At 38.8% G+C, this 20,783-nt stretch overlaps 1 protein-coding gene across 1 annotated transcript in view; it reads right to left on the minus strand.

The window, feature by feature from the left end:
• Positions 1-20,783, minus strand: part of sv2ca (synaptic vesicle glycoprotein 2Ca) — a 316,083-nt gene that overhangs the window by 112,500 nt on the left and 182,800 nt on the right. Inside the window, exon 4 of the mRNA XM_039758413.1 lies at positions 7,128-7,279. Coding sequence (XP_039614347.1) covers positions 7,128-7,279 — 152 coding nt within the window. The remainder of the gene's footprint in view (positions 1-7,127; positions 7,280-20,783) is intronic.

Below are 20,783 nucleotides of genomic sequence, written 5' to 3' on the forward strand. Positions count from 1 at the left end.
GGAACCCCAGTAATGATGGGTGAAAATAAAAGCTTTGTTACCCTCTTCAATCAAAACTACTTTTGTTTGCAAAAGACTTGAAAAGTGGAAATCTGTTTCATTTTGAAAACCATCTGGAAACTAGTGGAAGTGTCATTGATAGTAAGTTCTTTATGGCAACTATTACAAAAATGCACGATTCATTTACTGGTCGCTTCAAAAATTTCAGAGATGAAAAGTCCACTCTTGAAAAAACCACTTGTGGCAAATGTCAATCGAATACATTTTCCGCCTGGAAAGAGAACATGAATTACAAATGGATGGAACTTTCCACTTGAAGAAAGGAGGACCAACTGATTTTTGAAACGTGGAACAGCCTTCCAGACTATTATTGTCAACTGTTTGAAATTTTGAAAATTTTTGGGTCCACTTATTCTTGTGAGCAGACGTTCTCCAACATGAATGATATTAAATGCAAACTAAAAAGTCAACTACATGATGTAAGCTTGGAGTCATATTTAAGACTGAATACTTCCAACTGCTCACTAAATATTAAACAACTTTGCAAACATGCAGTGTCAGAAGTCTCACTGAATTGTTTTTCTTTATTTCCTGTAAGTACTCGTAGTTTTGTTTTTGTGTTAGATGTATACACTCACCTAAAGGATTATTAGGAGCACCATACTAATACGGTGTTTGACCCCCTTTTGCCTTCAGAACTGCCTTAATTCTACGTGGCATTGATTCAACAAGGTGCTGAAAGCATTCTTTAGAAATGTTGGCCCATATTGATAGGATAGCATCTTGCAGTTGATGGAGCTTTGTGGGATGCACATCCTGGGCATGAAGCTCCTGTTCCACCACATCCCAAAGATGCTCTATTGGGTTGAGATTTGGTGACTGTGGGGGCCATTTTAGTACAGTGAACTCATTGTCATGTTCAAGAAACCAATTTGAAATGATTCGAGCTTTGTGACATGGTGCATTATCCTGCTGGAAGTAACCATCAGAGGATGGGTACATGGTGGTCATGAAGGGATGGACATGGTCAGAAACAATGCTCAGGTAGCCCGTGGCATTTAAATGATGCCCAATTGGCACTAAGGGGCCTAAAGTGTGCCAAGAAAACATCCCCCACACCATTACACCACCAGCCTGCACAGTGGTAACAAGGCATGATGGATCCATGTTCTCATTCTGTTTACGCCAAATTCTGACTCTACCATTTGAATGTCTCAACAGAAATCGAGACTCATCAGACCAGGCAACATTTTTCCAGTCTTCAACTGTCCAATTTTGGTGAGCTTGTGCAAATTGTAGCCTCTTTTTCCTATTTGTAGTGGAGATGAGTGGTACCCGGTGGGGTCTTCTGCTGTTGTAGCCCATCCGCCTCAAGGTTGTGCGTGTTGTGGCTTCACAAATGCTTTGCTGCATACCTCGGTTGTAACGAGTGGTTATTTCAGTCAAAGTTGCTCTTCTATCAGCTTGAATCAGTCGGCCCATTCTCCTCTGACCTCTAGCATCAACAAGGCATTTTCGCCCACAGGACTGCCGCATACTGGATGTTTTTCCCTTTTCACACCATTCTTTGTAAACCCTAGAAATGGTTGTGCGTGAAAATCCCAGTAACTGAGCAGATTGTGAAATACTCAGACCGGCCCGTCTGGCACCAACAACCATGCCACGCTCAAAATTGCTTAAATCACCTTTCTTTCCCATTCTGACATTCAGTTTGGAGTTCAGGAGATTGTCTAGTCCAGGACCACACCCCTAAATGCATTGAAGCAACTGCCATGTGATTGGTTGATTAGATAATTGCATTAATGAGAAATTGAACAGGTGTTCCTAATAATCCTTTAGGTGAGTGTGTATACCCATATTGTGTTAAAAAAAAACACCCCCTTGTGGCTCTTTGTAAATCTTGGGTCAAACATTTAGGATAAAATGTCTCTTTGCTTTAAAAAGGTTGCTGACACCAGGCATACTTCTATAACAATTTAACAATCCAGGTTTATAATTGACAGACTGACACCAAAGTTGCTGAAACTGCAAAAAGGTAGTGTGTTAAAGTTAAAAAGAATGGGGGCTAGAACGAGAATCTGCAGTCATAGTGGAGGCCTGGGCCTCTTAAGGTAGGAAGTAAATTTAGAACACCGTCACTTACTTGACTATTGATTTTGAGGCAATGAAAATTGATTTATTGAGATGTCTATATATAAAAAACCAAACTAAATCATTAAAGTTTGAAATTGTTCCTTTCAGTGCACTAATAATTATCAATGCACAGAGCAATTCTAATTATAAATTCACTGCATGACAGATACATCTGCATAAATTCATTTATCTTGTAATTATCTACTGGTTTGCTTGGCTCTCGTGTTAAAACATTTTAGTGGATCACATTATCCACAGATTGACGAACTGAAATAAAGGTATCACAAAATTAAAAACACGTCCACAGCTCCATATTTGGAGGATGCCATCTCCTGAGGTCGGCACTTAAAGCTTGCTGCCTCTCATTGAGGAGCATCACAAAAAGGGTGCTTTCCATTAAGAATAGCTGGGAGCTCAAGGCAAATAGCAAAGATGGTCGGATGCTAATGGCATAACTGAACAAACGACTTTTATTTTTTCTCCAGCTGTGGTATACTGATGGATGAAATGCCTCCACAAGCCTGGGGGCATTAACAGCACTGCAAAAATACATCAGAAGACTGCAGATCATAGTTAATAGAATAGCATTTCTTTACACAGAATGAGTAATCTTGTTTTCCTTGTTCTTTTTGCAACATAAAAATTATCTAAGCAATCAATATGTTAAACTTTTTTAAATCAATATTTGGAAGCTGGACAGATTCATTTTATGTCAACTAACGTCCTATGTCCCTTGGCCAGAGAATTTGTTCTGCCATATTACTCCAGAGTTGAGCCCAAAAATTACACACATCAATGATTCCTTCTGCTCAGGTCATTTTTGTGTTCTTCCTGTGACTTGTTCTCTCTCTTTTATAGTCCAGCTTTGAGAGCAAAATGTTACTTTAGTGGTTACTGGCTCCCAGCAGCTGATGTTTTATTAGTTTTCTTGACTGAATCATAACTGCTGTCCTTCTTCCATTTTGGAGATTTTAATATTGACTTAGTTACAACTTGACATTTAATCCCATTACAGTTTTTCCCAAATCTTTAGAACCTGCATAAATCATCTTAGTTTTTGTAGCAATAGAAGATTTATTCTCTTTACAATTATTGCTAAAAGGGTATGTACGTCCAAAGAAGATTGATTATTTTATTTTTCTATTCTGTATTGAGCCTGTGAGGACCTCTCTTCTGACAAGGACAATGACAATAACCTGAACTACTCAGTTGAGCCTTTGGTACCAAGATTACTCTATGGACTTATTTTCTTATCCTGTTGGACTAAGTGACCAAGAAACAATCAGGCCAGGTCACGTTGGGGAGCAGGCACTGGAACAGCGCATTGCCGCACCAACCAGAAGACGAAACAGCTCGAGGTCCTGGTTGGCAACCTCCCAGGCAGACACGTGGTCCAGTCCCACCATCTGGAAATGACCTTCAATCTACTGCAGCTAGGTGTTATGTGGACGTCCCCTTGGCCTGGTCCAGCCACTCGGGTCCTCAACAATAAGAATCACTTTCCGGGAATCACACCACATGGCTATAGTGCTGTAACTGATGCTGCCTTACAATGCAGGTAATGTGCCTCATTTGGGACACAAAGTCAAACCAACGGTACTCAAGGATTCCCCGGAGAGACACGGTACTGAGTCCAGTCTTTGTCACAGGTCACTGGATAGTGTCCATGTCTCACAACAATATAGCAAGACAGGAAGCACCATGACTCTAAAGACTTAGACCTTTGTCCTTTTGCAGAGAGATCGGGAGCGCTACAAACCCCTTTCCAGTGACCTCATGACCTGCCATGCTCTCCCAATCTGTCTATTGACTTCACAGGAAGAGTCACCAGAGACATGAGTGTCACTGCCGCGGTAAGTAAACCTCTTGACAAAGTCGACACTCTCTCTGCAGACAGACACACTGCTGATGGCTGTGCCTGAGGTCATTAAAGGCCTGGATCTTGTTTTTTATCCAGGACACTCGCAAGCCCAGACACTCAGACTCCTCGCTCAGTCTCTTGAGAGGCCTGATCAGAGCCTTCATTGACTCCGTGAAGATCACAGCATCGTCGGCAAAGTCAAGATCAGAGAATCTTTCTTCACCAACAGATGTCACACAGCCGCTGGACCCCATGACCCTGCCTAACATCCAGTAGTAGGAGCAAAACCACACCCCTGATGAACTCCAGAATCAACTGGGAAAAACGCAGAGGTTCTGCCTCCGCTCTTCACAGCACTCACAGTACCAGTGTACAAGAAACCATCAGTGAAAATTAAAATTATAAGGCAGTTCAGGCAATTAGAGGTATATTTGTAATGCTAAGTACTTTGTTATCCCATACTTAAGATTAGTAATTAATTATTGAGTTTTTTCTGAAACAATTTGTAAGTATAAAGTAGTACATAATCTTACTTGTAAATTAATGTGTGAACCAACCCTCTCATTTTTCCAACCATTGACTTCAGACCATTGGCCCTTATATTCCACATTATAAAGACCTTGAAGATGCAAATCCCAGACTATACAAGTCTTCTTGTAACAGACTATTTGGGCCCACTGCAGCTTGCCTTTTGGACAAAGTTTGGATTAGAAGATGCAATTATCTGTCTGCTCCACAAGGCTTATTCTCACCTGGACAAAGCTGGCAGCACTGTGAGGATTATGTTTTTGATTCCTCCAGGCACCTTCAATACCATCCAGCCATTGTTGTTAAGGGGTCAGTTCAGAGATACTGTATGCAGGTGGCTGACACTATGGTTTCCTTGATAAAGGACTATCTGTTTAGCAGAGTGAAGTTTGTGAGACTCAAGGACTGTGTTTCTGATACAGATGTGAGCAAAACAGGATGACCACAAGGAGCAGTCCTCTCTCCTTTTCTCTTCATTTTTGTACACACTGGATGCTTTTTATATCAACTGTTTTCACCCCCTGTCACACATTTTGACGTTGATTTGTCATTTGATTACATTCAGTTTTGATTTTGATTTGATTAATATGTGGTCTTGAATCAAAATGCAATACACTCAGAGCAACTGCTAAGCAAAATGCAGTGCATTTACTTTGCTTTTAGGCATAATATGCAAACTATGAACACATATTTAAATGCAATATGCTTTGTATTGCATTTTGAACTGACATGAAAATTGTGCGCTGTAGTGAAAAGTGGTTAAAAACATGCCAAAATTAAAAGTATCATATGCATTGCATTGCATTGCAATGTAGTTAACACATTAGAATTCATTTAATTTTGGCACAAATAATCTTTCATAATATTGTGTTTTACTGTTTTAAAGCTAATATTTTTTGAATGCTTTACGTTTTTTTCCAAAAGAATATTAGTTATTGATTTTTTCCCCCTGTGTTCAGAGAATGCATTGCTTTGTGAAGCCTGTACAGCAGTAGGGGCGGCCTGTGAATTTAGTGCATCATTTCATGCCTGGTAAAGTTAAACAGGGGTTGGGGCAAATGGGCAACAAAAATGTTCTTCACATCAGGCAGGATAATTGAATGCCTCTGCCCTGCTGTCGGATATACTGTTACATGCTAGATCTTTATGATTTTATCTCACCATACCCCATGATGCCCCGCTTTACTGTTTGTTCTGGAGCTGGGGATCTATCTGTCTATCTTTCTATTTATGTTAGTTGACATATAATACTTTATTTATATGTTTCAAGCTATACCTGCAGTATAGAAATTACTGTACAGTCGATCATGGCTGTTCTGTTTTACGGTTTGGTCTGGAGGTGGGGATCTATCTATCTATTAAATAGCACCTTCTATTTATTTATCTACCTATCTATTACAGTACCTTTCCTATCCATCTATCTATTATAGGTACAAAAAAGGAAGGACAGACATCCTGACCAGGACAAAGGAATGATTCATACCCATGGAGGCCATAATGGAAGGCTGGGGCTCACCAGGAGCAGTTCATTCCCCAGTATGGCAGATGGCAGTGTTCCTCAAAGCAAAACCTGATCAGGACACCCACAGTGTGGCATGGGAGTTAAGAGTCTAAAGATGCAGCCCTGCCAAGGCGTCTGGGTACCACCAGAGGGTGCTGCCCGGGGAGGACTACCCTGGTTTCCACATGATCCAGAAATGCTCTGGATGACCTGGACAGGAGACCAAAAGCAGTTCCTGAGTCTAGCTTAAAAGAAAGCCTTAACTGAGTCAGATTCGGGAGGCAGTGGGCAACATTGTTTTGGAGGAGGAAGGAGGAATTGGCATGGGTTTATTTTGTTGGTGTTTTTGTGAAGTCTTGCCAAATGAAAACATTCATTGAACCTGGAATTGTGTTGGGTATTGTTACGTCTGTGGTTTTTGGGCTCAGTGGCACCCCCTAGTGATTACACTATCTATCTGTCTATCTACCTATTTTTGTAAGTGGACATGTGACACTTTATTTATAGATTTTATGCTATATCTGCAATATAGAAATGATTTACTGTACAGTCAGCCTTTGCTTATCATCATTATACTGAATTCAGAACTGAGGTTCTATTATTATTTCACTGTGTCTGAAGACAATTGTTCTGCTAAGTTGTTTTCTATTTGTAACCCGATGATAAATCCTGTATCAGTAAACCCTGTGATTAAACACACTTCAGGTTTTGCAATATCAAACCACCTCATAAGTGTTGCTCTACATGTCTGAAGTGGGGCATTCAACAAGGATGCCAAAATGTACAAGGAAAAGTAAGAATCAGTTGTGGAAAGGGCACCTTTCGATCATCTGGCACACTCACTCACAAGGGGGTCAGTCTGGAATCACTAACAAACCCACTTGACCACCGTGAGAATGCGTAAAGCCTACTCAGATTATGACCAGGCCAGAAATCAAACCCAGGTTCCTGGACTTCCAAGGATACAGTTCTACCCACTGAGCCTCCATTCTAGACAGATATCTTTAGTTTCTTATTTTATGAATCAAAAATTTCTAATTGAGTGCAATAAACAAAAAAGCTGTAGGTAGTACGCACTTAGGACCAAGGCACAATAATTCTTACCATAGTGTGGTATTATGGCCCATGCCATGGCTGAAGCGTAGATTCCACCAATCATCCAGAACATGCAGAGCCAACTCAGATGCTCTCCTCTTTTTTCTCTGGCAAGAACTTCTGAGAAAAAGGAAAACACGACTGGAACCGCTCCACCGATCCTACAAGAAAACAAAGCAAAACAAATTTTAAAGCAATAGCTAAATGACTTGTATTTATTGTGAAAACACCTTTAATGAGATCAGTGAAATCTGAATTTATTTCAGGCTACCTACGTATCCATCCAAATACTGACCAGCTCTGTTCAATATGGGTAGTGTGGTGGTGGTTAGTGCTGCTGCCTCACAGCTCCCCAGCACGATGGATGAATCCCATGACTGCTTACTGTCTCTGTGGTGTTTTCATGCTCTCCCTGTGTCTGCACAAGAGTTCTCCAATATCTCTCTCATACCCTAAAGGTGTGTGTTAAACAAACTGGCACAAATGAGTGAGAGACTGGGTAGCACGATAGCACAGTGGTAGTGTTGCTTCTTCATGGATTCAGCATCCAGAGCTTGAATCCTGCATCTGCTTGTAGGAAATCTACAAGGGTCTTCTCCAGGTAGTCCGATTGTGTATCCACATTTCCATAGGCATGCAAATTAATTTAGTTGGTTACTCTGAATTGGCATTGTGGGCATGTGTATGAGTGGCCTCCATAATGGACAGATGCTCAGTCCAGATCGGTGTTCTGTAGTGTGCCCAGCGCTGCCTAGATAGGCTCCAAACCCCCATGACCCTGACTTGGATCAAAAAGGTTTGAGAAAGAATAAATAAGTGAGTGAGTGTGGGTGTTTCCCAGTGGTGGTCTTTCTCTAGAGATGATTCCTGCCTTGAGGTTGATGATGACAAGGTAGCCTCCTGCTCTCTATGACCCTGAAGTCAAATAAACAATTGCAACAATGGATGAGTGAGGGTGCATTCACGATTTTTATAGCACTTCCTTCTTTGCAAACATCAAGCAGAGACCCAAAAGTGAAAGATATACAGGTTTTGTGTTAAATTGTAACTCACTTTTTAGTCCTAATTCTGTACCTGACTGGCTAACAGCTCTAACAAGCCACCTTTCACTCCCAGCCTGATCCACTTTACTAAGAGTTCTTATAGGCTTTACCCAGATAATCGATTTCCTTTAAAAACATGCGTGGTATGGCTTGGTCTGCATTGACTGTTCGGGTGCCCCCTGTGAAAGAATGACATCTAAACCAGGACTGTTTCCTATTCTGTGAACAGTAATAAGATAAACAAAAAATTGAATTTGCGGTAAAGTTAGTGTTTTGCCTTGCAAAAAAGTACATGCAAAAAAAAAAAGAAACATGCTTAGTTTCTCGGTGGGAGTATTCTCATTCATTCATTCAACATGTATCTGCCTGCCATTCAGTATTTAAATAAAGATTACTGATGCAAAACAAAAAAAAACTCACCAGAAGGGTGCAAATCCACAACTAGTTAAACATAACGGCGGTGTTGGCAGCAGCCACTTTTTGTATACTGAGTTTTTCTGTGATGAAAACACAGTAGCACACAAGATTGTGCCTTTGTGGAAATATACAGCATGGTACATTTTAGAAACGTTTTCTGGTGATGTGAACAAGAGGCAAAAATAGAACTGTTGTGGTACGGAGTACCTGTATATGCTTTAGGCAGCAAAAGGAAAGAACACAGGTAAACCCAAAGGTATGAACGAACCCTTATCCTCATCTTTATATCCAAAACAAAACCTTTAAAACTCCTAAAAACTCTTTATGTTACTCAAATTTCAAAAGCCCCTGCAAGACCAATTTTACTGCAAGTTTATGAATCAAAACTTTCCTGCTTTGTTTCTCAGTACCTGTGAGAAATATTGACTGGATTGACTTTGGTTCCTTATATCCCTTAAATTGACAATGTCGACACAGAATATAAATGAGTAAATATATGTTCACTCCATTAAAACTTTAAAGACATTAATTAATAAAAATTAATTTATCGCATTCATAAATTCATTACTCATGCACAAGAATTGAAATCATATTGGTATGATATGATAAACCATTTTATTCATCTTGATGCCTAGTTGTGCAAGATGTCAAGCTTGTTGATGTTCGCCTAAATTTTTGGCCCCGTGGACCTGAAAAGCCATTCATTTTTAGGCCATTTTTGGACCACATTCTGTACAGGAAATTATACCCTTATGATAAACAGCAAACCAGTAGATGTCTTCAGCAGAAATGATCAGAAGGGCTTGAAGTTGTATGTCAACCGAAGCCAGGAGTTCACCCAGGAATGGGATATGAGGGCTCAAAGTTACTCCTCTTCACAAAACTTTGAAAGAATGGGGATCAGTAATATAGGCATGCAGAGTGTTGCTTTATGGTATTTCAAAGTTGTAGATCACAAATATGATTAATATATATTAAGAGAAAGAAAATGACAAGTACAATGAAAATATACTTCTTTTACAAGTTACATTATATACATTGAAGAGAGAAAAGCACTTATACATAAAACCATACATGATTACATCTGTATTCACACTTTATATGAACTATAAGTTAGTTATCATCTTTATCTTCAATGATAGACAATCTGACTTTGTTCATCCATGAAACTAACTCTTCTCATAAACAGAAAAAGATATCCAATGATCCATTGAGAGTATTCCTAACCTTTGCCAGTTTAGCCGAATGTAACGCACCTCTAATCTGTAGTGGAGGTGTTGGCTGTAACCAATGTGTAAGGACAGGAAAGTGTTAGTAAAGTGAGAAAAGCCATAAAACTCAACTACACTTTGGATAATTGTACATTAGATAGATAGATAGATAGATAGATAGATAGATAGATAGATAGATAGATAGATAGATAGATAGATAGATAGATAGATAGATAGATAGACCGGCACTATACGATAGATAGATAGATAGATAGATAGATAGATAGATAGATAGATAGATAGATAGATAGATAGATAGATAGATAGACCGGCACTATACGATAGATAGATAGATAGATAGATAGATAGATAGATAGATAGATAGATAGATAGACAGGCACTATACGATAGATAGATAGATAGATAGATAGATAGATAGATAGATAGATAGATAGATAGATAGATAGATAGATAGATAGATAGATAGATAGATAGATTTTTAAAAGGGAAATAAACAGCAGCAACATAGAAGATAAAAAAAGATGTAAAAAGTCCCAGAATTAGATCACATGTTCGATCATTTTATTTTACAAATAAATCTTGTCAAATGCTGTATCAATACATTTCTTTACTTATTTTTAAAATTATTCTATTTTTCCTCGCCGTCCCTCTGCCTTAAAGCAGCCTGTCAGCTCTTATTTAGATTTATTTGCCCACCACAACCACACATCCTGAACAGTAAGTAATTCTTGGTTAGCTGACTGTATTCACGCAGAGGTAAACCCTTAGGGGGATTTGAAGTTAAACACATTTTGTTAATGTGTTTAAAGTGAATTGGGGAATAGTCATGTCAGTATATCAATACTGGATAAAGTGGGTTTAATTAGAAGAAATGTAAAAATCATTTCACCTAAGAAAAAAAAATCTAAGCTATTGCACTGTGCTCCTTTCTTGAAATCCCAGCCCATGTTAAGGAGACACTGCAGGTTTACACTATACTTAAGAGTAGATTTTAATATTTGTAGAATGATCAGTCCATCCTTCCATTCAATGAATCCTATTTTAGAATTGCACATTGCGCCCAGGTCACCCACCATATTATTCATTAGTCCACTAAAGGACAGACTCGCACATCCAGAGTCACGCACAAGAGAAGAAGTGAATTGAGGTTTGACTTTTAATGTAATATTCACATCTTTGTGATGTGTGAGAAAAACAAAGCGCTGTAAGAAAAATCTACAACAAAATGAATAAACTCCACATGAGCACTGAAAAGCTTGGGGTTCTCAAGAGTTGTCAGGTAGCAGGGCTAATTAATGTGCCACCTTGCCACCTCCACATTTGTCATGGTCATAGTAACTTTTTTCTGAAATTTAAACACTGACATTTTTTTTTTTTTTAAGTCCACTATCAGGACCAGAAGAATGGAGTTTATCAGTGAGATAAATAGTGTCAGGCATCACCTTGAGCCACGGCCACATTCCAGTATTTTAGTGGGTTCTACCAGACAATGATGATTACATGGTGTCAATGTCAGAACTGCTGCTGAAAGGGCACCCACATGGAGAGGCCATTCCCACCTAAATCATTCCCATTTAATAATAGGAGAATGGTTAGAGTAATGATTATATTCATCAACACAAAAAGAATGGAAAAATAAATACAGAAACAATGAACTCATTTTAATTTAAACCACAAATAAAAATCAAAATAAGGAGCAGACTGATTGACAAAATTGAAAAAACAGCCACTAGACAGAATAAAAAAACAAAAACAAAACAAAAAATTAATTCTTAAAAATGGAAACTCAAAGAATCAAATCAAACTTCAGAAAACTAAACCGTCATCTAAAAAGAGCAAACCAAAAAGCTCCATCCATAAACAAATTCAAAATTCCAAAAGCCACAATGTGAGGACTGTAGGGGAGGAGATGCAAACAAATTCCAAGAACTTCCCTAAGAAGCATCAGTGTGGTGGTAAAGAAAATTGAGAATGCCAGCACGATTATGCTGGAACAATAACTAAGAATTAAAGTCAAAAACAAAGGAAAATCTTTTCTTAAATTATACATGTTCTTTTTCAAAAAGTAAATATGATTTTTGAGAAAACATGTCTTTCCTTTTTGTAATTAAATTAAGAGGTAAAGCAGAGTATTCCACCATCTTAAATAGGGATTATGGTATGACATCACATGCATCTGCTTCACTGGACCGGCAATGAGCACCATTGTCAACAACAACATGATGAAACCTATACAAGGATAAAGTGTCTGTGACCATAAAAATGGATGAATACAAAACAGCAATGGAACTATGCCACAATAAACCTTTTGTCTTGTCATAAAGAGAAATAGAAGTCTATTAACAGAATGAAAGTCATTATCCCGAAAGAACTAGACATTCAGTCACAGAGTAGTCACAATACCCACAAACTTGGAGAAGCCAGAAGTGTTAGATGCCAACCTTTATACCTATGACCCCATAATGTCATGCACTGCTCAGTTCCTGTTAACTTTACCTAGAAACTTCCTAGCAACCAGGACAACAAAGAGCACATAATGACAGTACCCATAACGGCCCTGGCTCCGGACCAGAACAGTAAGGAAGGGGACGCCTCACAACAATTAAGTCCCAGTATTTTGTGTGTCGCTACTAATGAATGGATGGTTTAGTGAGGTCCTCGTGCTGCAGTTGCATGTGGCCTCTGGCAGAGCACCTAAAAGATGATCGAACTTGACTATTGAGGAAGTCATAATATGGTTTCCATAGGTGAACCTGAGGAAGGATTATTACTAAGCCGCAAAGGGCGAGAGCTAAGGGTCACCCTATGAGCCAGACGCTGACTCCCCCAATGGTCCTATCCTCAAGCAGGCCTACCACCATTTCTGACATAGGAGCAATACTTTAGTATCTATGGTTTCTGTATCCATGGGGTTTTTCTAGAATGCAAACCCTGAGGATAACGAGAACTGACTATATTTGCCATTTGACTGTCATATGATGATGATGATGTCATAAAAGCTGCACTCTTTTGATCATGCTTCTTTTAGAAAAGATCTACAAAGAACAACACATGGCCATTGCCTCAGCTGGCCATATTATTCTCTCACTGACTCGATTCCTATTTGTTTCTAGCTTTGCATTGTTGATGAACTTTCTGGTTGAACACTTCATTAGATTTTTGCTTCATCCTTTTTCTTTCCCTCTTAGTGGTTTTTGAACAACATTTCTGTCGTGTTACTATTCACTTGGTTTCTGTCCTGTCGTCATTTGAGTTTTAAAATTGCTGGACTTGTTTATTCAGACTTAACCAAAGTCATGCATATCATTATGGATATGCTCTCTCATGACAAACAGCTCCATACGGTCAATTGAAGAGGTATTGTAGGAAGGCTTGACAAAGGAGAGATTTTTGATCTGCAGAGACATGACAAACAATGGCAGGCAGTTAATCAGCACTCTGGAGCATCCATCTGTCAATTCATTACTGAAATTGCTTAAGTTTGTCCAGTTTATTGCCCTCTTTCACCTGTGCAACTGTACAAAATATGTCATTTTTTGAAAAGGTAAAAATATGAATCTGTAAAAGGTATGCAATTTTCTGAACATTGAAACTCCTTTCTGTCACTCAAGAAATTATTTTAGCTTCTCTCCATGCAAAACAACAGCTGATTATCATATTACAGTGTCACCGCACAGAATGCACAAATGCTGACTTTTATGTTTATGTCGCAGCCCTTCTTCATGTACTCCTACACAGTCTTAATGATTGGCATGGTGTTTCTTCATAGAAATGTCCTTATCTTCATGTGAATTAATAAAGTCACACAGAGACATGCTACTTACTGTACTAACAGAACATAAAAACCTAAGAAACCATCGAGTCCAACAAGCTTGTTTGTTTAGTTAATAACTAAGCTGTCCAAATATCTCATTCAGATACTTCTTAAAGGTTGTCAGGGTTTCTGTTTCATGTCTCTGTAATTTGTTACAGATTTCCACATTTCTGGCTTCAGTCCTAAATGCACTTCCCCTAAATTTCCACTGGCATCCTTGAAAATGTGATTCACCCTTAAGATGAAAGAATTCAGCTGGATCTGCTTTATCAAAGCCTTTGAGGATTCTGAAGATCTGGATTAGGTCCACACACAGTCTCCTCAGCTCAAGACTGAACAGATTTAATTCTCTGAGTCTGCCACAGAAGGACGTTTCCTTAAGTCCTGGGATGCACCTGGTTGTTCTTCTCTGCACAGCTGCAAGTGCTGCTATGTCTACTATATACTTGGCTAACACGTTTATCTAAGATCTTTTTCACTACCATTTATTTCTTCATTTTACACAAACACAGCACATGATCAAGTAACTAGCTAGGCAGACAATGAAGTTCAGCTCATTTTGGCTTTTTCATAGCTACTTTCAGTTGTATTCCTAATAGATTATACAGTCATAGAATTATCACATTTTTCAGGAATTCGCAATCTGTACTAATCTCTACTATTCTCTACTGTTTTTTCTGTGGTAGTGATCTGTGCCACCAGCAACTGATCAAGGCAACATGCAGTCCCCCAAGATGATGGAGTGAAGGTGAATATATCAGCTCTCCATGAGACCCATCAAATCCTATCAGGTGAAACCTGAAAACTAAGATGTTTGATTTAGGAACATTTATGTTAGGTAGAATACCCAGTGGGGATGGATGGTGTTTTGGCTTCGGAACCACTATAGGTTTTGGTTTTTTTTCTCCAGCCTAACTGAAGTATTTTTTTGATTTTACTGTATTCCTGGCCATCTGACCTTGCCTTGTTTGGTTGTTACATATTCTTTAATATCATTGACTAATCTTGTTTTTCTTCTCTTGTAGCTCTTTTTTGTAATCTAGTAAAGCACTTTGAGTTACATTGTTGTATGAAAATGTGATATATAAATAAATGTTGCTGTTGTGTCCTGGAGTGGAATATCTTAAATTTTTGAACTGTTTACATTATATTTTTTTTTTCCAGAAGCAATGTCTCTATAACCAAACAGTGAATTTTGTGAACTGGAATGTCAAAGGTTTAAATCATGAATTAAAGATGAATAAAGTATTCTCTCACTTGATAGGTCTAAACACCAAGATAGTATGTTTACAGAAGACTCAATTGTTAGGCAAGGATCAGTTTTGTGGTTGAAAAGAGATTGGACTGGCCAAATATTCCACTCTAGCGAAAAAACAAAACAAAAAAACTTGTGAATTTTAATACATAGAACAATTTCCTTTATAGTATCAGATGGGTGATATGTGATCATGATGGATAATTTATTTAATTGTAAAGTGATTTTGATAAATATCTATGCACCTATTGTAGATGATAGAGACTTCATCCAAAGCATATTTGCATCCATTCCTAATATGAAGACTAATAAAATTATGATGGACGGAAGCTTTAATTGTATTTTAAATCCAGACCTGGGGCCTCATGTATAAACAGTGTGTATGCACAAAACTGTTGCCTAAGCCCATTTCCACACTCACATCGTGATATATAAAACCTAAACTTGGCGTAAAGCCACACACAAGTTCTCTGCTCGGTTTTGCAAACTGGCGCACCCAGCGTCAAAGCAGTGCTTTTGTTCCTGTGTGGTTTCCCTTTCATTTATAGATGCACATCCCTGACGCGACTTCAGATACACTGAAATTAACAGCATATTGTTTATTAGTTTAAGGCATTTGATTGTAATTAACCTGTAACAATATAATGGTCCACGGAATGGCCAAACTATTTAAAATACAATAGCTGCTTTAGCGTTGTTACTCTCAAGTATTTATCCCACTGTATCTGAGTGTGGAATCACAGCTCTACGGCAGCTGATTGGAAAGAGAATTATCGGTATACAGCATCAAGCACACGCTGCTTCAGCCATACTGCACTATTTGAACTGCTCTCATACGACAAACAATTCAGAGCTTTTCCTGTACAGATCTCGTGGTTTAGAAACACTTTAATCCCAAGAACTATAAATGCACTCAATCAGTCCATCAAGTGCTGCTTGTAGAACTGTTTGTATTTATAAGTACAATTACCTCACTGTAAACTTGCGATACAGTCATAATATTGCACAACCTGAGCCACTTTATACAGCGCGTATTTACATATGATGACGATATCATTTTAAGATGAAATGCAGCAAAATATGTTTATTACATTATACAGATTAAATGTTTACATCATTTAAATAACCTATATTGTTAATAATTAAACATGTGAGGACACGGTGTCACAACAACAACAACAGCATTTATTTATATAGCACATTTTCATGCAAATAATGCAGCTCAAAGTGCAAAGTCACAGCGCTAGCTAGTTCAGCGATTGTTCCTGCCTTGTGCTGTTCTCTTGCTGGGCTGGCGTGACACTGGAAGGATAGATGGATAGAATAATTAAACAGGTACCATGAAGATATTTCAATGTTCCTTAAAAGTTTTGAAGAATCTGCATTCTCAGCTTACAGATGGCTTTACATCTACAGTATTACAGTGCTAATTGTGTGGCGATTGGTTACTTGGAGAAAGAAAAGGAAGGACAGGAATTGGGAGTTAGTATGTTTGAAAGAGAGAGTACTGCTGCAATAAATTATTTCATCGAAGGTTGCGCACTGTGCAACAAGCCTCTTGTGGGAGGCAGGAACAATCTCTGGACAGGGCGCCATCTCGTCACTATCACTGCGCCACCGTGTTCCCATGTTTAATAACTCCTATCATAATGAAAATGATATCAAGTATACATCTCAGTATTTAAATTATTCAGAGAGCTGTAATATCATGAATGTAATGGATTCTGTGTCCTGATGGAGGAAGAGAAAGCCCATTTAAGAAGCACGTAGTGATTCACACACATAGAGCACATAGAAGATCAAATATAAAACAAAGCATTTAACGTGCTACTTTAGTTACGATGGGATTTGAGAAACTAGTAAATTAAATGATTTAAAGATGAAGTTTATGATGTTCTACTTTAATGACAAAATAAACTACGTAATTAAAGTGGAAATTTTGAGATTAAAGTTGACATTTCAAGCTTTTTTCTCCACTGTGTGCCTATCTTTTTTTTCTCTGTACCCTAATAAGCTTTCATATGACACTCAGATTGTGGGCTACGACTGGTCTTTTCACGACGACTTTGATATCTGACAACTTTTTTTTTTATTTTGGGCACTGTGCAACTTTGTGAACTTGAGCTTTCGAGTTTCTCCGACACTCTATGTCACTTGATTAACTTCCTTTTGTTGTTTATACCACCGTTTAAACCAACAAATGGTAAGTATTTTCTTGCCTCCACTTGGTATTCACTGAAATTCTTTTATTTTCCCTGTGCTTTTACCATTTTCTTTTCACAGAACGCTGAGCTTAAGGGCTATTTATATTGATTTGCAGGACAGCAGGTGCATGCACATGAATTACTTTTCACGCTGACTGAGATTTATGGAGCAGAAGAATGTGAAAGTTGGCGAACGCACAGATTTATGGATCTGGATTTTTTTGTGTGTACACACAGTCCCGCTTTTGTCTGTACGCCATATTTTAGTGTGAATTCTACGCACTGCGTTATGCATGAGACATCTGGACAGGACTTCAGCTACATGGGCGAACATCTAACATTGCAAAAACAATTATACAGTTTGTAATTGATCATAACTTATCAGAACCATGGAGATTTGTAAATCCAAATGTAAGCACGTATTCCTTCTACTCACCAGTACATCAGTGTTACTCAAGAATTGATATTTTTTATAAAAAGCAATCGGTTGCCCATGATCAAATCTTGCAAGTATGACACTATTGTTATCTTTGACCATGCCCCTCTGACCACGGAGCTCAAATCACTACACCCCATATACGCATCTTGCAGCTGGTGTCTTAACTCCCTGTTGTTAGCTGGAAAACATACTATTTGTTGGCTTAAGCAGTGTTATTAACAACAGAAGGAAGCTGATCAAGCGACAGAGTGGAGGAGACACTCAAAAGTTCAAGTTCAGAAAGTCACACAGTGCCCAAAATAAAAAAGAAGTGGTCAGATATCAAAGTCGCTGCAAAAAGGCGAGTCGTAGCTCACAGTCTGAGTATCATACGGAAATGTATTAGGGTACAGAGAAAAGAAAAAAAATAGGGACACAGTGAAGAAAAAAAGTTCAAAACGTCAACTTTAATCTCAAAATTTCCACTTTAATCTCGTAGTTAATTTAATTATTAAAGTAGAACGTCATAAACTTCACCTTAAAATCAATGTTTAATTTCCTAGTTTCTCAACTTCCATCATAACTAAAGGGGCATGTTAAATGCTTCGTATTCTATGCATGTGAATCACTATGTGCTTCTTAACCCTTAAACTGCCACATACTTGGGGGTTGATGCACCCCTGGACGCCAAATACATTTTTGCTGCACTTTTTAAGTAAACGTCACAATTCACCAAGAAAAAGTGAAATTTTAATGGAACACATATTTGTTTTCATGCAAAGAGCATCACGTTTACTGCAACACTGATCATTGTACCCATTGCCAATAAACTGTAAAAACTGTTAAATAAAAACTACTGGAACAATATTTAAAAGGTGTAACTGACGCCATTGATGAATTTCATTAAATCACTAGAGCCAACTGCGTTTGAACTGGCTGCACGCAAACACACAGAGGCCAACACTGATACTTGCAGGCTAGTCTAGTGCCGTGGCTGAATCCCAGGGGCAGTGCTGCAGGGGGCGGCAGTGGTCATGAGCTGGCTGCTGAGCAAATGTACAGCACTGACTGATTAGCTCTGGCATGCTGGCAAATTGCACTGGGAACCGACTTTAGTTGGTTGCGGCGTTCAATGAATGTATGTTGCTGAATATACTTAGCTCTGGCATGCTGGAAAATTGCATTGGGAACCGACTCTAACTGGTTTATGGTGGTTTAAGGGTTAAATGGGCTTTCTCTTTCTCAGACAGGAGCACACAGGCACTGATCTTCTCACAGAATACATTAAATTCACGATATTACAGCTCTCTGAACACTTTAGAATACTAAGATGTATACTTGATATAATTTTCATGCATTCAAGCACATATTAAACATGGGGGCACGGTGGCGCAGTGGTAGCGATGAGCTGGCACCCTGTCCAAGGATTGTTCTTGCCTCCCCCATCGACAGATTGTTCCTGCTTCCCACAAGATGCTTGCTGGGATATGTGCGACCCTGATGAAATAATTTATTGCAGCAGTACTATGTCTGTCAAACATACAGTGGTGTGAAAAACTATTTGCCCCCTTCCTGATTTCTTATTCTTTTGCATGTTTGTCACACAAAATGTTTCTGATCATCAAACACATTTAACCATTAGTCAAATATAACACAAGTAAACACAAAATGCAGTTTTTAAATGATGGTTTTTATTATATGGGGAGAACAAAAATCCAAACCTACATGGCCCTGTGTGAAAAAGTAATTGCCCCCTTGTTAAAAAATCACCTAACTGTGGTGTATCACACCTGAGTTCAATTTCCGTAGCCACCCCCAGGCCTGATTACTGCCACACCTGTTTCAATCAAGAAATCACTTAAATAGGAGCTGCCTGACACAGAGAAGTAGACCAAAAGCACCTCAAAAGCTAGACATCATGCCAAGATCCAAAGAAATTCAAGAACAAATGAAAACAGAAGTAATTGAGATCTATCAGTCCGGTAAAGGTTATAAAGCCATTTCTAAAGCTTTGGGACTCCAGCGAACCACAGTGAGAGCCATTATCCACAAATGGCAAAAACACGGAACAGTGGTGAACCTTCCCAGGAGTGGCCGGCCGACCAAAATTACCCCAAGAGCGCAGAGACAACTCATCCGAGAGGTCACAAAAGACCCCAGGACAACCTCTAAAGAACTGCAGGCCTCACTTGCCTCAATTAAGGTCAGTGTTCACGACTCCACCATAAGAAAGAGACTGGGCAAAAACGGCCTGCATGACAGATTTCCAAGACGCAAACCACTGTTAAGCAAAAAGAACATTAGGGCTCGTCTCAATTTTGCTAAGAAACATCTCAATGATTGCCAAGACTTTTGGGAAAATACCTTGTGGACTGATGAGACAAAAGTTGAACTTTTGGAAGGCAAATGTCCCGTTACATCTGGCATAAAAGGAACACAGCATTTCAGAAAAAGAACATCATACCAACAGTAAAATATGGTGGTGGTAGTGTGATGGTCTGGGGTTGTTTTGCTGCTTCAGGACCTGGAAAGCTTGCTGTGATAGATGGAACCATGAATTCTACTGTCTACCAAAAATTCTGAAGGAGAATGTCCGGCCATCTGTTCGTCAACTCAAGCTGAAGTGATCTTGGGTGCTGCAACAGGACAATGACCCAAAACACACCAGCAAATCCACCTCTGAATGGCTGAAGAAAAACAAAATGAAGACTTTGGAGTGACCTAGTCAGAGTCCTGACCTGAATCCAATTGAGATGCTATGGCATGACCTTAAAAAGGCGGTTCATGCTAGAAAACCCTCAAATAAAGCTGAATTACAACAATTCTGCAAAGATGAGTGGGCCAAAATTCCTCCAGCGCTGTAAAAGACTCATTGCAAGTTATCGCAAACGCTTGATTGCAGTTATTGCTGCTAAGGGTGGCCCAACCAGTTATTAGGTTCAGGGGCAATTACTTTTTCACACAGGGCCATGTAGGTTTGGATTTTTTCTCCTAAATAATAAAACCATCATTTAAAAACTGCATTTTGTGTTTACTTGTGTTATATTTGACTAATGGTTAAATGTGTTTGATGATCAGAAACATTTTGTGTGACAAACATGCAAAAGAATAAGAAATCAGGAAGGGGGCAAATAGTTTTTCACACCACTGTACCAACCCCCAAGTCCTGTCCTACAATTTTCTTTCTCCACGTAATCAATCGCAACACAATAAGCTCTGTAATAAATGTCAAACCAGCTGTAAGCTTAGAACATCGATTCTTCAAAACTTTTAAGGAACATT

The sequence above is a fragment of the Polypterus senegalus genome, chromosome 7 (assembly GCF_016835505.1).
Source record: "Polypterus senegalus isolate Bchr_013 chromosome 7, ASM1683550v1, whole genome shotgun sequence".
Lineage (NCBI taxonomy): Eukaryota > Metazoa > Chordata > Cladistia > Polypteriformes > Polypteridae > Polypterus > Polypterus senegalus.